This window comes from Chlorocebus sabaeus, chromosome 5 (assembly GCF_047675955.1).
Source record: "Chlorocebus sabaeus isolate Y175 chromosome 5, mChlSab1.0.hap1, whole genome shotgun sequence".
Taxonomy (NCBI): domain Eukaryota; kingdom Metazoa; phylum Chordata; class Mammalia; order Primates; family Cercopithecidae; genus Chlorocebus; species Chlorocebus sabaeus.
Genome location: NC_132908.1, coordinates 20454808 through 20466895, shown reverse-complemented (window position 1 = coordinate 20466895; position 12088 = coordinate 20454808). Strand labels below are relative to the sequence as shown.

Genomic DNA, 12088 nt, shown 5'->3' with positions numbered 1-12088 from the left:
GGCCAACATGGTGAAACCCCATCTCTACCAAAAATAAAAAAATTAACCAGGTGTGTGGCACACACCTGTAATCCTAGCTACTTGGGAGGCTGAGGTGGGAGGATAGCTTGAGCCTGGGAGGTGGAGGTTGCAGTGAGCCGAGATCGCGGCACTGCACTCCAGCCTGGGCGACAGGGCGAGACTCTGAGTCAAAATAATAATAATAATAATAGTTAATTATTATTGGATAGTGAGGAGGGAGTTTGCAAAGGAACCGCTAAAATGAATGTAGTCCTGAGATTCTGATGGGATTCGTTCTGGGTAGGGGCCAGAGAACTGGAAGATTTTTAATGTCCACCACCCAAGTGCAGCCATAGTTGAGAATCATTAATCCTGAAGCTTGGTAGGGAAGCTTGATAGGAACTTTGGGTTTTTCACTGAGGGCAGAATCCCCAGTGACTGTCAGAGACCCCGCCCTGAATCTTAAGAATCTTCCCACCCCAGGCCTGACAGGGAGGACAGGGAAGGAAAGTGAGGCTGGTACACGGGGCAGAGGGCGGCTCTGCTCACCTGTGGGAGAACGCGAGGATGAGGTCCTAGTGGGACCTGCGCTAGCGGGCGCGTCCTGCCAGGAGTGAGGCTTGGCGCCATCTAGCGCCTGCTGGAGGCTCTGCAGCTGCAGTGGACTAAGCCGCCGGCGCTGGGCGTGGGACACCGCCGCGGCGTTCTCCGGACCCAGGGAGGCGATCTGCTCCGCGGACAGCTCCTGCGGGAGGCAAAGGGGCAGCACCTTCACACGGGGCCCCTCCTTGGACTTCCCACACCTCGGGCGTCCGGCACAGGATGCGCACAACTTTGTCATCCCCTTGTGTGTATCATGTGTGGTCCTCTTTAAGATGTTTCCTTAAAATTAGATCACTCTTGCACTACCAAAATAAATGCATTTAAAAATAGAAATTTTAAAATGGAAATTTCCAAAAATGGAAAGCCGCAGACTTGCCATAAGCAAGCATTAAATAGGAGCCGCAAAACAAAGATAAAACAATATTGTTGAATCCTAGCTAGATTTGTCCGCCAACAATATCTGAACCCCTGGCCTCTTAAAAAAAGAGAGAGAGAGAGAGAGAGAGAATATAAAATGTACTATATAGGTGTTAAATTGACACTTCTTCCTTGAGGTAATTAGAAGTACTAACGGAGAGTTGAAAGGGAGGCATGATTTCCTCCCTATATGGCAATATTGTTTAATGCAATGCAAGACAGCTTCCCAGTGCTTCAAGTCTTCCACCTCCTGAAACACTGATGTGGAAGGGGAAACACAGGTCTTAAAGACCAGAGGCCCGAATTTGAGCCCCTGCTCTGCCACATGCTTGCTGTGTCACCTTGGAAAAATTACACAGCCTCCCTGGGCTTTGGGGATAAATGTGAGACAGCATAGAGAACTCATCTCCTCTGCTGACTGATTCTGATCCTTTGGTTTGATTGCCTGAGCACCATGTGATGAGCTCTGTGAGGGCTCCACGGAGGCAAAATGCAGTCATCTATTGGTGGTATCTGCCATGGACAACATGAGTAGGAAATTCTGCTGGCCAGACTATGTCTTCAAAGACTGTGAAGAAGGTGTCTTCTGAAGTCACTTTCAGATCAAAGGACTTGGTGACTTGTTCCGATGGGACTGGAATACGTTGGGATGGCAGGATGCTGCTCTTGTAAAGGGGACTCTACATAATCGTGTTTATTTTCTAAAGGCCCTGAACAATCTGGGAAAGATGCTTATGCTCCCTTATCCCTTCCTCTCCTGTCAGTCGCCCTCTCCTCCTCTTTTATCCAGGTAGATACTTCCCTGGAATCATATCCCTCTGCGTAAAGCCCTTCCAGGCACCTCATTCCAGAACACAGTTCAGGCTCCTGGAAAAAACTCTGCCCACCTCTCCAGCCTCACACCTGGCATTCTTCACTCCAGGAGGGTGAGTGCCAATATTTACAGTTCCCGAGAGGCAGCACCTTTCTGTGCACCTCCTTCTGCCTGGAACACTTTTTTCTTCATCACTAGCTGTCCTCAAAGATGCAGCATCTGGTCGGTCAAGAACCGTGGCTCATGCCTACCATCCCAGCACTTTAGGAGGCTGAGGCGGAATGATAAACAGGCCCAGGAGTTTGAGACCAGCCTGAGCAACACAATGAGACCCCTATCTCTACAAAAAGTTTTTCTTAATTAGCCAAGTGTGCAGTCCTAGTTACTTAGGCTGACATGAGAGGATTGCTTGAGCCCAGAGGATCAAGGGTGCAGTGAGCCATCATTGTGCCAGTGCACAGCCTGGGCAACAGAGTAAGACTTTGTCTCAAAAAAATTAAAATTCAGCATCACCTCCTCTCCTCTCACTACACACACACACACACACACACACACACACACACACACACACACGGTGGGGTGGGCACATAGGTGCTTTTTTGGCTTCCATATACCATTAACACAGAGTCTGTATTCTAAAAATTATCTCTTTTATCAATGTTGCTGACTTGCGACCCACAGGCCAGATTGAATCTCTGGGCCTGCAGCACTGTGTTTTCAAAAATAAATTCAGATTGGCTGCCAACATTTAATTATCAAGCGATTCCATATGAAAATGAAGATTTCTGACTTCTTCTTGAAAAAAGTAAAAAGGAAAATTCAGCAATCCTGGGCCCACGTGGCCACACTGCATGAATGTGCTAGGGATGTGCAGCCTCCACATTTAGACAGGGCTCTCCAGTTCACTTCGGTCTCTACCCAGCCTACTGCACCTTGTGTTACCTTTCAGGCCCCTGAAGGCACTGTGTGATAACCCCTTCACCTGTGCATCCTTAGGTGCACCTACCCTGGAGCCTGCCACAATGTAGGTGATCGGTAGGGATTTCTGGAATAGATAAATACCTGTACAAAGAAGCAGCACAACAGCACTCCAAACAAGACCAGAAGAAAGCGCTTAGCAAAATGCCAGCATCCAAGACCAGGCTGCTTGTCCCATGCAGAGTGCCCCAGAGGGGAAACAGGTATTTGCTCAATGGCCTTAAGGACTGCTATTTATTGCCCTCAAACAGCTATTATGCCTGCAATGTGCTCAGAACTGTCCGAGGTGCTGAAATGATTGAAGGTTGGCTATCTTTCTTGAAATGAACAAGTGATGTGGCACCAGGGGTTTGTTGAGCCTGATTTGTGTGTTTTATCCAGAAGTGGTGGACAAAATGTATTCCCACATTACCCAGCAAACAGGAACACCAGGATCACTGCCTCCTCATCAGAGACTATTCACACCAAATACTCCCGTAATCTTGTACACAGACAGAAAAAAAAGGACCTGTCATTAGATACCCTGCTTCCCTTACTTCAATTGATCCAATTCCACTCTCTCAATTTATTCCATAGCAGTTTTTCACTTGTCCTCTTGTGATTTTCCTATTTTTCTTTAAATCAACTAAAAATATACAGAGAGAGAGAGAGAAAAATATATATACACACACACACACACACACACACAGAGAGAGAGAGAGAGAGAGAGAGAGAGAGAGAGAGAGAGAGAGAGAGAGAGATGGAGTTTCGCTCTTGTTGCCCAGGCTGGAGTGCAATGGTGTGGTCTCGGCTCACTGCAACCTCTGTCTCCTGGATTCAAGCAATTCTCCTGCCTCAGCCTCCCAAGTAGCTGGGATTACAGGCATCCACCGCCATGCCCAGTTAACTTTTTATTTTTCATAGAGATGAGGTTTCACCATGTTGGCCAGGCTGGTCTCGAACTCCTGACCTCAGGTAATTGGCCTGTCTCAGCCTCCCAAAGTGTTGGGATTACAGGTGTGAGCACCGTGCCTGACCTAAATCAACTAAAATAATTTTATTTAATTGTATTTTAAAAGGAAATATTACAAAGGTCCACAATCCCTCATCTACAATTCTGAAGTCCAAAAATAATCTGAAAACTGAAAGTTTTCCCCCAAAGTTTAAGTCAAACTTATTTATCAGCAAAACTTGACCTGATGTGAGACTATTTATTTATAATCTCTATTTATTCCAATTAGTGTGGCTTCTCACAGATTTCTTCACAGAAATATTAATGTGTTTGCTTACAAGGTGTTTCCCCAGGCACTGCTGGGGGTATGAAGTTACATACAGTAAATGTACAGGATAATCTTTTTAAAATCTGAGAAATTCTGAATTCTGAACTATATCTGTCCCCAAGGGTTTTCGTAAGGGTTTATGAACCTCATACCACCATAAATAGAAAATCAGTACCACCTGCTAGAAGAAGAGAAGGTGACCATAAAAATAAATATAATTAAAACATATATGTAATTTTAAGAAAAAATGTTTTTTAAAAACACCTAAACTCATATAGATCTCCTCTGACCCCATTAGCAGAGTCTGGCCACAAGTCTAAATTCTAAGGCCCATCATCTGTTTCCCTGTGTGATTTGAAATGGGGTCAAGCTCCCCTTTCTCCTTGAAGAACTGAGCACCTACTTTGAATATCTCATCAGGAAGGCATTTTATTGCTGATGGCTGGAAATATGGCATCAAATCCTTGTCAAGCATCCGGAGCTCTGCCTTAGTTAATCCAGCTGGGGAGAAAAAGGAATCACAGGGGTTTAGTTCAAGCCATCAGAACTCCGCTTGTTTTATTAATGGTGCTTCATAATGCTCAGATCTGAGTGTTCTAGGCAAGCATCATTCCTTACAAAAGGCCCTGGAAATCACACTGGGGAATCAAGTTCCTTCATCAACTCAGAAAAAAAAAAATGTGGGTCACATTAGACCTGATTGGCCTCCTACAGTGAAACGCATGCCCAGAAGGAACTTCAATTTACACACTTTCAAATTTTGTATAAAACTACTTAGGGGCCAATTAAATCACATTCTAAACTAGTGGTTTTCCAAACTTTAGTGTACACAAGAATCTCCAAGAGAGCTTGTTTTAAAAGCAGATTTGCAGATTCACCCTCTGCAATTTCAAATCATGAAATATAGGTTCTACTGTAACGCCACTGATGTTTGCTACATGTGGCCAAGGATCATGTTTTATTTTGTGTCCCCACATTTAAGTTTGGAAAGGGAGAGAAAGGCATGCTCAGGGTGAGTCTTACCTGCAATGGTCCCAAGCTCCTGCAAGACAGAACTGGTCCACTCAGTGGGATCCCCAAACACGACTTCAGCCTTCCTCTTAAACTCAGCCAAGACATGCGTGCTGCAGAGCAGGGTCCCAATTCTGGCCACTACCACCCTGGTAGTGGTTAAAGTGGGAGGGATATTATCTGAGTTTGGACTCTTCAGCCAAAACCAAACAAACAAACACACACACCACACACACACACACACACACACAATGTGCAGAAGTTAGGTAGGCTCAGCAAGCAGAGCAGATCCAGCTTATCCCATTAGCCCAGTGGGATTTTAGCCCAGAAAGGTGCCAAGTATCAGGAGGTGGAATATCTAGATGGATGGATGGATGGATGGATGGATGGATGGATGGATGGACCCATTTGCCATTTTGCACATTCATATTTTAGTTACCTGAATTCTGAGATCTTTATAAGTGGGATTTCAGTTATGTTTATAGCACACAGGGTTGTACCAAGTCCTACCAAATGAAAGCTCTTCAGGTCCTGGATATTGTATCCTGAATCATCCAGGAACCCTTGCAAAATGGATTCAGCCTAAAAAATATAGTAAGAATAAAAGATAAACTATCCAGGAATGATCGAGGTCTGCAGGCCTGAGGGGATAAATAAGCTGTTGCTGTAGTCTCCTGACTGATCTCCCATCCTACTCCTCAGGAATCCCCACTCCAAACCATCCTGGCCTCTGCATCCAAGTTAATGTCCTTAAGATGCTACTTCAACTGAGTATGTCCCCTACTGTGGAGGTGTCTTCAGGCAATGAATCTCTTATATCCTTCACCAATATTAAAGGCACTTGTGTCCTGTGTCTGTGTCTGCTGCTTAGTTCCTTCAGTCACTCTTATGACCTTCAGACAGTTTGGACATACAACTTCTTCTGCATCAAGATCCAAACTTTTCCAGCATCTTTTTCCACAATGTTTCTTTTTCTTTTCTTTTTTTTTTTTCTTTTTTTGGAGATGGAGTCTTGCTCTGTCACCCAGACTGGAGTGCAGTGGTACACTCTCAGCTCACGCAACCTCCGCCTCCCCAGGTTCAGGCAATTCTCGTGTTTCAGCCACCCAAGTAGCTAGAATTACAGGTGCACATCACCACATCTGGCTTTTTGTATCTTTTGTGGAGACAGGGTTTCACCATGTTGCCCAGGCCGGTCTTGAACTCCTGACCTCGAGTGATCTACCCACCTCGAGATCCCAAAGTGCTGGGATTACAGGCATGAGCCACCACACCTGGCCTTTCCACAACCTTGCAACAAAACCTTATAATTTCCTGTCTCTTTGCCTTTGTTCAAACCCGTCCTTTCATCTGAAATGCCCTTCTGCACTTCCAAGTGCAGCCATCCTTTTTTTGGGGGGGGGGGAGGGGCAGTGTCAACTCAAATGTCACCTTCTTCATGACGTTTCAGCCAGAATGATTTTTTCTTCCTCTATGGTCCTGCAGAAATATGTTTACCCCTTCAATTCCAATGTTTACTCTTCAATTCCAGGGAGTAACACACAAAATGCTTTGGTGTCAAAATATTTTAAACTAAGCCTTGATTTAAGGGGGCTGATGCATAGGTCTTCATAATTCTAGCAGTGGCTATTCATCATTCATGACTTCCTCTGGAGAACCACCTCTCTTGTATTCCTACTTCATGTGGTTCAGTCAAAGCTAACTGCACCGAGTTCCAGGAGTGATGAAATTCAATTCATACCTTAGCCTAGCTGCAGTCACTGGTTCTGGATAGGACATGTGATTTAACCAGAGTCAACCAGAACCAAATTTTGAGTGGAGCATTAGGAGAAGAGCTTTCTTTACTCTGGACTTGAACTTAGAAGGATATACACAAGGATCTGCTGGAACCTACCACATGCAGGAATAGAGCCTGTCTCTCAAAGAAAAGCAAAGTTCAAAAACATGATAAGAAACAGATTCCCACCAAGAGTGTTAAAGATCCTGGATCCAGCTGTACCTGAACACTACCCCTGAACTTTCCAGTTATGGGAATCAATCAATTCCCTTTTTATTTATTTATTTATTTATTTTTTTTTTTTTTTTTTTGAGACAGAGTCTGGCTCTGTCGCCCAGGCTGGAGTGCAGTGGCCGGATCTCAGCTCACTGTAAGCTCCGCCTCCCGGGTTTACGCCATTCTCCTGCCTCAGCCTCCCGAGTAGCTGGGACTACAGGCGCCGCCACCATGCCCGGCTAGTTTTTTGTATTTTTTAGTAGAGACGGGGTTTCACCGTGTTAGCCAGGATGGTCTCGATCTCCTGACCTCGTGATCCGCCCGTCTCGGCCTCCCAAAGTGCTGGGATTACAGGCTTGAGCCACCGCGCCCGGCCTATTTTTTTTTTTTTGAGACAAGGTCTCACTCTGTCATCCAGCCTGCAGTGGCATGATCTCTGCTCACTGCAACCTCCCTCTCCTGGGTTCAAGCGATTCTCATGCCTCAGCCTCCCAAGTAGCTGGGATTACAGGCAGGCACGAACACACCTGGCTAATTTTTGTATTTTTAGTAGAGAAGTAATTTCACTGTTGGCCAGGCTGGTCTCAAACTCCTGACCTCAAGTGATCTGCCCGTCTCAACCTCCCAAAGTGCTAGGATTACAGGTGTGAGCCACCACACACTGTGCTCAGCCCCTTTATTTGATCAAGCCAGTTTGTGTTGGGTTTTCTGCCACTTGTAACTAAACATGTGCTGATTTATTCGATCTACCTGTGTAGGACCTGAGAAAGCATCCAAGTCAATCCTATGAAGATCAGCTATAAAATAAAGTCTAGACTGGGCACGGTGGCTCACCCCTGTAATCCCAGCACTTTGGGAGGCCGAGGCAGGAAGATCACTTGAGGTCAGGCGTTTGAGACCAGCCTGGCCAACATGGTGAAAGCTTGTCTCTACACAAAAATACAAAAATTAGCCAGGCGTGGTGGCATGTGCCTATGGTCCCAGCTACTTGGGAGGCTGAGATGGGAGGATTGTTTGAGCCTGGGAGGTGGAGATTGCAGTGATCTAAGATTGCACCACTGCACTCCAGCCTGGGTGACAAAGTGAGACTCTGTCTCACAAAATAAAGTCTGGTTCCTTCAGTGCTCATGGGAGCAAGTAAAAGAGATTATGAGACCTCACAAGGCAAAGATGAGGAGACATCCAAGGACAAACCGCTAATTGAAAGTGAAAATCACAGGCTAGAGTCAATCTTCCCATCTCTCTCTCTCCCTGTCTGTCTTTTTTTTTGGACAGAGTCTCACTCTTTCACCCAGGCTGGAGTGCAGTGACATGATCTTGGCTCACTGCAACCTCTATCAAGCAATTCTCATGCCTCTGACTCCTGAGTAGCTGGGATTACAGGCATCCACTACCACACCCAACTAATTTTTTGTGTGTTTAGTAGAGACAGGGTTTCCCCATTTTGGCCAGGCTAGTCTCAAACTCCTGACCTCAAATGATCTACCCACCTCAGCCTCCCAAAGTGCTGGGATCACAGGCATGAGCCACCATGCCCAGCCCCCATCTCCCTTTAATGTTAGTCATCCCCATCACACAATATAGATCATTAAGGTGTTGAGAGAAAGTGTTGAGGAAGATTGTGAAATGTTGCAATGAAATTCCATTTTCATGGGCTGGTGCTTCCCACCCCTCAGGTCTGTTTAAATGCTACCTACTCAGAGAAAACTGCCCTCTGAACTCTTTCATCTCAAACAGCCCTTCATTCCACTATTCCCATGAGTACCTTGTCCATTTTCTGCATCACTTATCATGATTTTTCAAATTTTTCACTTTGATTACTCACTTTTTTGTCTGTATCACCAAGTAGGCACCCAAAAGAAAAGGACCATATCCAGGTAGTTTACCACTGAGTCCCCAGCACCTAGCATAGTGCCTGCCACACAGTAGGAGTTCAGTAAGTACTTCTTGAGTAAATGAATGAATGAACGAAACAACATCTGAGTGAGTGACTTACAGAAGTCATGGGCAATATATAGTCTTTGACATGCTTCACTTTGCTGCCTTCATGTAATAGACTGGCTTCAGGAAGACTTCTCATGTTTCTGAAAATCGGACTGGTCAGTGTCCTCATCAAGTTGTCCTCCATGATTACAAAGCTCACAGCTACTATGGGGGTGGGGGATTCAGTAACGCCATGCTTAGACTTATATGTCATTGACTTAATGGGACTGTATATCAAAAGTGGTAATAGCTAACATTTATTGAGTGCATACTGTGTGCTGGCACTACTTTGACCACTTTACACATACTATCTCATCTAATCCTCCTAAATAACCCTATGAGGTAAGTATTAATAGTTTCCCTAGTTTGCAGATGAGCAAACTGAGGCATGGAGAAGTGAAGTAACTAGGCCAAGATCACATAGCTAGAAAATGATCATTCTGGCCGGGCACGGTGGCTCACACCTGTAATCCCAGCACTTTGGGAGGCCAAGGCGAGTGGATTACCTGAGGTCGGGAGTTCGAGACCAGCCTGACCAACATGGAGAAACCCTGTCTCTACTAAAAATACAAAATAAGCCGGGTGTGGTGGTGCATGCCTGTAATCCCAGCTAATCAGGAGGCTGAGGCAGAAGAATGGCTTGAACCTGGGAAGCAGAGGATGCAGTGAGTGGAGATCTTGCCATTACACTCCAGCCTGGGCAACAAAAGCAAAACTCCATCTAAAAAAGAAAAAAAAAAAAAAGAAAGAAAAAAGAAAATGACGGTTCTAGCATCAAAACCCAGGCAGTCTGAATCCATGGCCTATACTCTTAGCCAGTGAAGGTGTTTGGCTGTGGAGAAAAGATGGAGATTCAAGTTAGCTTTCAAATTTTTCTTATTAAGTCTTCACAATCAGGTTTCGCTAGTTGACTCAGAGCAATTTGGGCTCCTCAACTATCAGGAATGCTCACTTTAAAATGAAAGTGCAAAAATACAATTTAAATAAAATTACTTTGAAGATGTGGTATTAAATTGTCCTTGCCACTGAAACCCGGAAAATGCAAGCTCAGCCTGCAAGGTGATAAGTTAAAACATATTTCCTTGAGTGACTAGACCAGCGTATATGTAATGATTCCAAGACAATTAACACCAACACTTTTAGGAAATATTAACTGTTGAAAAATGAATAGCTTTAAGATTTCAATCCCTCTGTTCATCCCTCTGGCTTCTATAATAGTTATTTTCCTTATATTGGTTTTTGAGCTGAACTATCTGTTAATGTAGTTCCGTCAGGTCTGACTATTAATCTAGAAACATGCATTTAAGGTTTGATTGGGAGCTAAAGTTGAAGAACTGACTGCAAATGATACATGCAAATGTTAGGTTTTCATATCCTCTTCAAACATATTGATAAATCTCACTGCCATCCATGAGAATTAAAATCGGTGCGAAGGGAAAGAGATACCCTAGTTTCTAAGTTGGATGTATTTTTCCGTTTCTCCCAGACTGCAAATAGAATGATTTTAATAGCACAGTGTGATGTGGCACTTCTCAAACTAGTCAAAACCAGTTTTAGAGTCAAAGAACCATGGGACGATAGAATACCAGACTGAAAGGAACCTCTGAGTGTTGGGGCTAACCCTCTCATCTTGCAAAGGAGGAGACTAACCCAGAGAAATGGGCTGTGATGATGATGATAATGATATGATGATGTTGATAATGACAATGCAATGATGTCAATATCAACTATGAAAACAGCTAATTTTTATTGAATACTATGTACCAGACATTGTTCAAAACGTTTTCAAGTATTTAACTCATGTAATCTTCATGGCCAGGATCTGCATGTTGCCCAGCAATAGGGGGGCACCACTCACACTGTATTCTGTTTGAATGGTGCCACTCAGAGTTATGAAACAAGGCAACCATGATTACAAAAAGCTCATAAGAGTAGGGGGACATTCATTGGTTTTGGCTGCTCAGCATCCACACTTTTCTTTGGAAAATTACCCTCTATTAGCTTCCTATTGCTACTCTACCAAATTACCACAAATACAGTGGCTTTAAAAAACACACATTTATTCTCTTATAGTTCTGGAGACTGTACATCCTAAAATGGACTAGAAGGATAGGTTCTTTCTAGGAGATCTAAGAATTCATTTTCTTGCTTTTTCTAGCTTCAAGAGGCCACCTGCATTTCCTTGGCTCACAGCCCCATCCTCCATCTCCAAAATCAGCAGCAGAGCACCTTCAGATCTCTTTCTAGTCCCTCTGCTTCCATTATCATGTCACCTTCTCTATCTATGACCCTCCTTGCTCCTTCTTAAAAGGACCCTTGTGATTATATTGGGCCCACCCAAATAATCTAAGACAACCTCCCCATCTCAAGATCCTTAATCACATCTTCAAAGTCCCTTTTGCTCCATAAGTTAACATATTCACAGCTTCTAGGGGTTCAGACATGGATACCTTTGGAGGACCGTAATCAGCCTACCACATATCCTTCCCCACGTGGCTCATGTGGTCATGAGATGCTGATAATGGACTCCACTCCCTGATGCAGGCCTTGCCAACCAACATATTCAACCCCTGACCAGAGTGGTTGCTCAGGGGTGGGCAACTCCATGAGTGGAGTCAATGCTGGGGTTTTTCCAAAAACTAATAAAGAAGTGGCACATTTTTATGGACTTGTTAATTAGTTTGTATATAAGCCTAGTGCTGAAAATGACTGCTGAGAGAGCTGCCTGAGAATGAAGATAACATGAAAGGGCTAAGATTTCCCTTTCCAGCAGTACAGTGGATTAGACACCCTAAACTTCTCTCCCAATCAAAACAATTAAAATTCTGGGTAAACTTCTTTAGCCCATGAAGGATTAATTAACATAGGAATTGTCCACCCACCATAAACAACTAGAAAATTTAACAAAATATATCAGAAAACTGCATCCGGATATGGAACAACACAGAATCATAATCCCAAAAGAAGAAAAACAAACAAGATCAGCCCTAAAATTACCCTCACTTACTGCCAAAAAGCAGTTTCCAGGAC

General features: G+C 44.2%; 1 protein-coding gene across 1 annotated transcript in view; it reads right to left on the bottom strand.

Moving 5' to 3' along the window:
* The window catches only part of OTOA (otoancorin), an 80207-nt gene that overhangs the window by 2910 nt on the left and 65209 nt on the right, over nt 1-12088 (bottom strand). The window contains exons 24-27 of the mRNA XM_037989751.2: nt 5522-5664; nt 5095-5231; nt 4475-4572; nt 550-745 (exon numbers count right to left, since the gene is read on the bottom strand). Of these exons, the coding sequence (XP_037845679.1) occupies nt 550-745; nt 4475-4572; nt 5095-5231; nt 5522-5664 (574 nt within the window). The remainder of the gene's footprint in view (nt 1-549; nt 746-4474; nt 4573-5094; nt 5232-5521; nt 5665-12088) is intronic.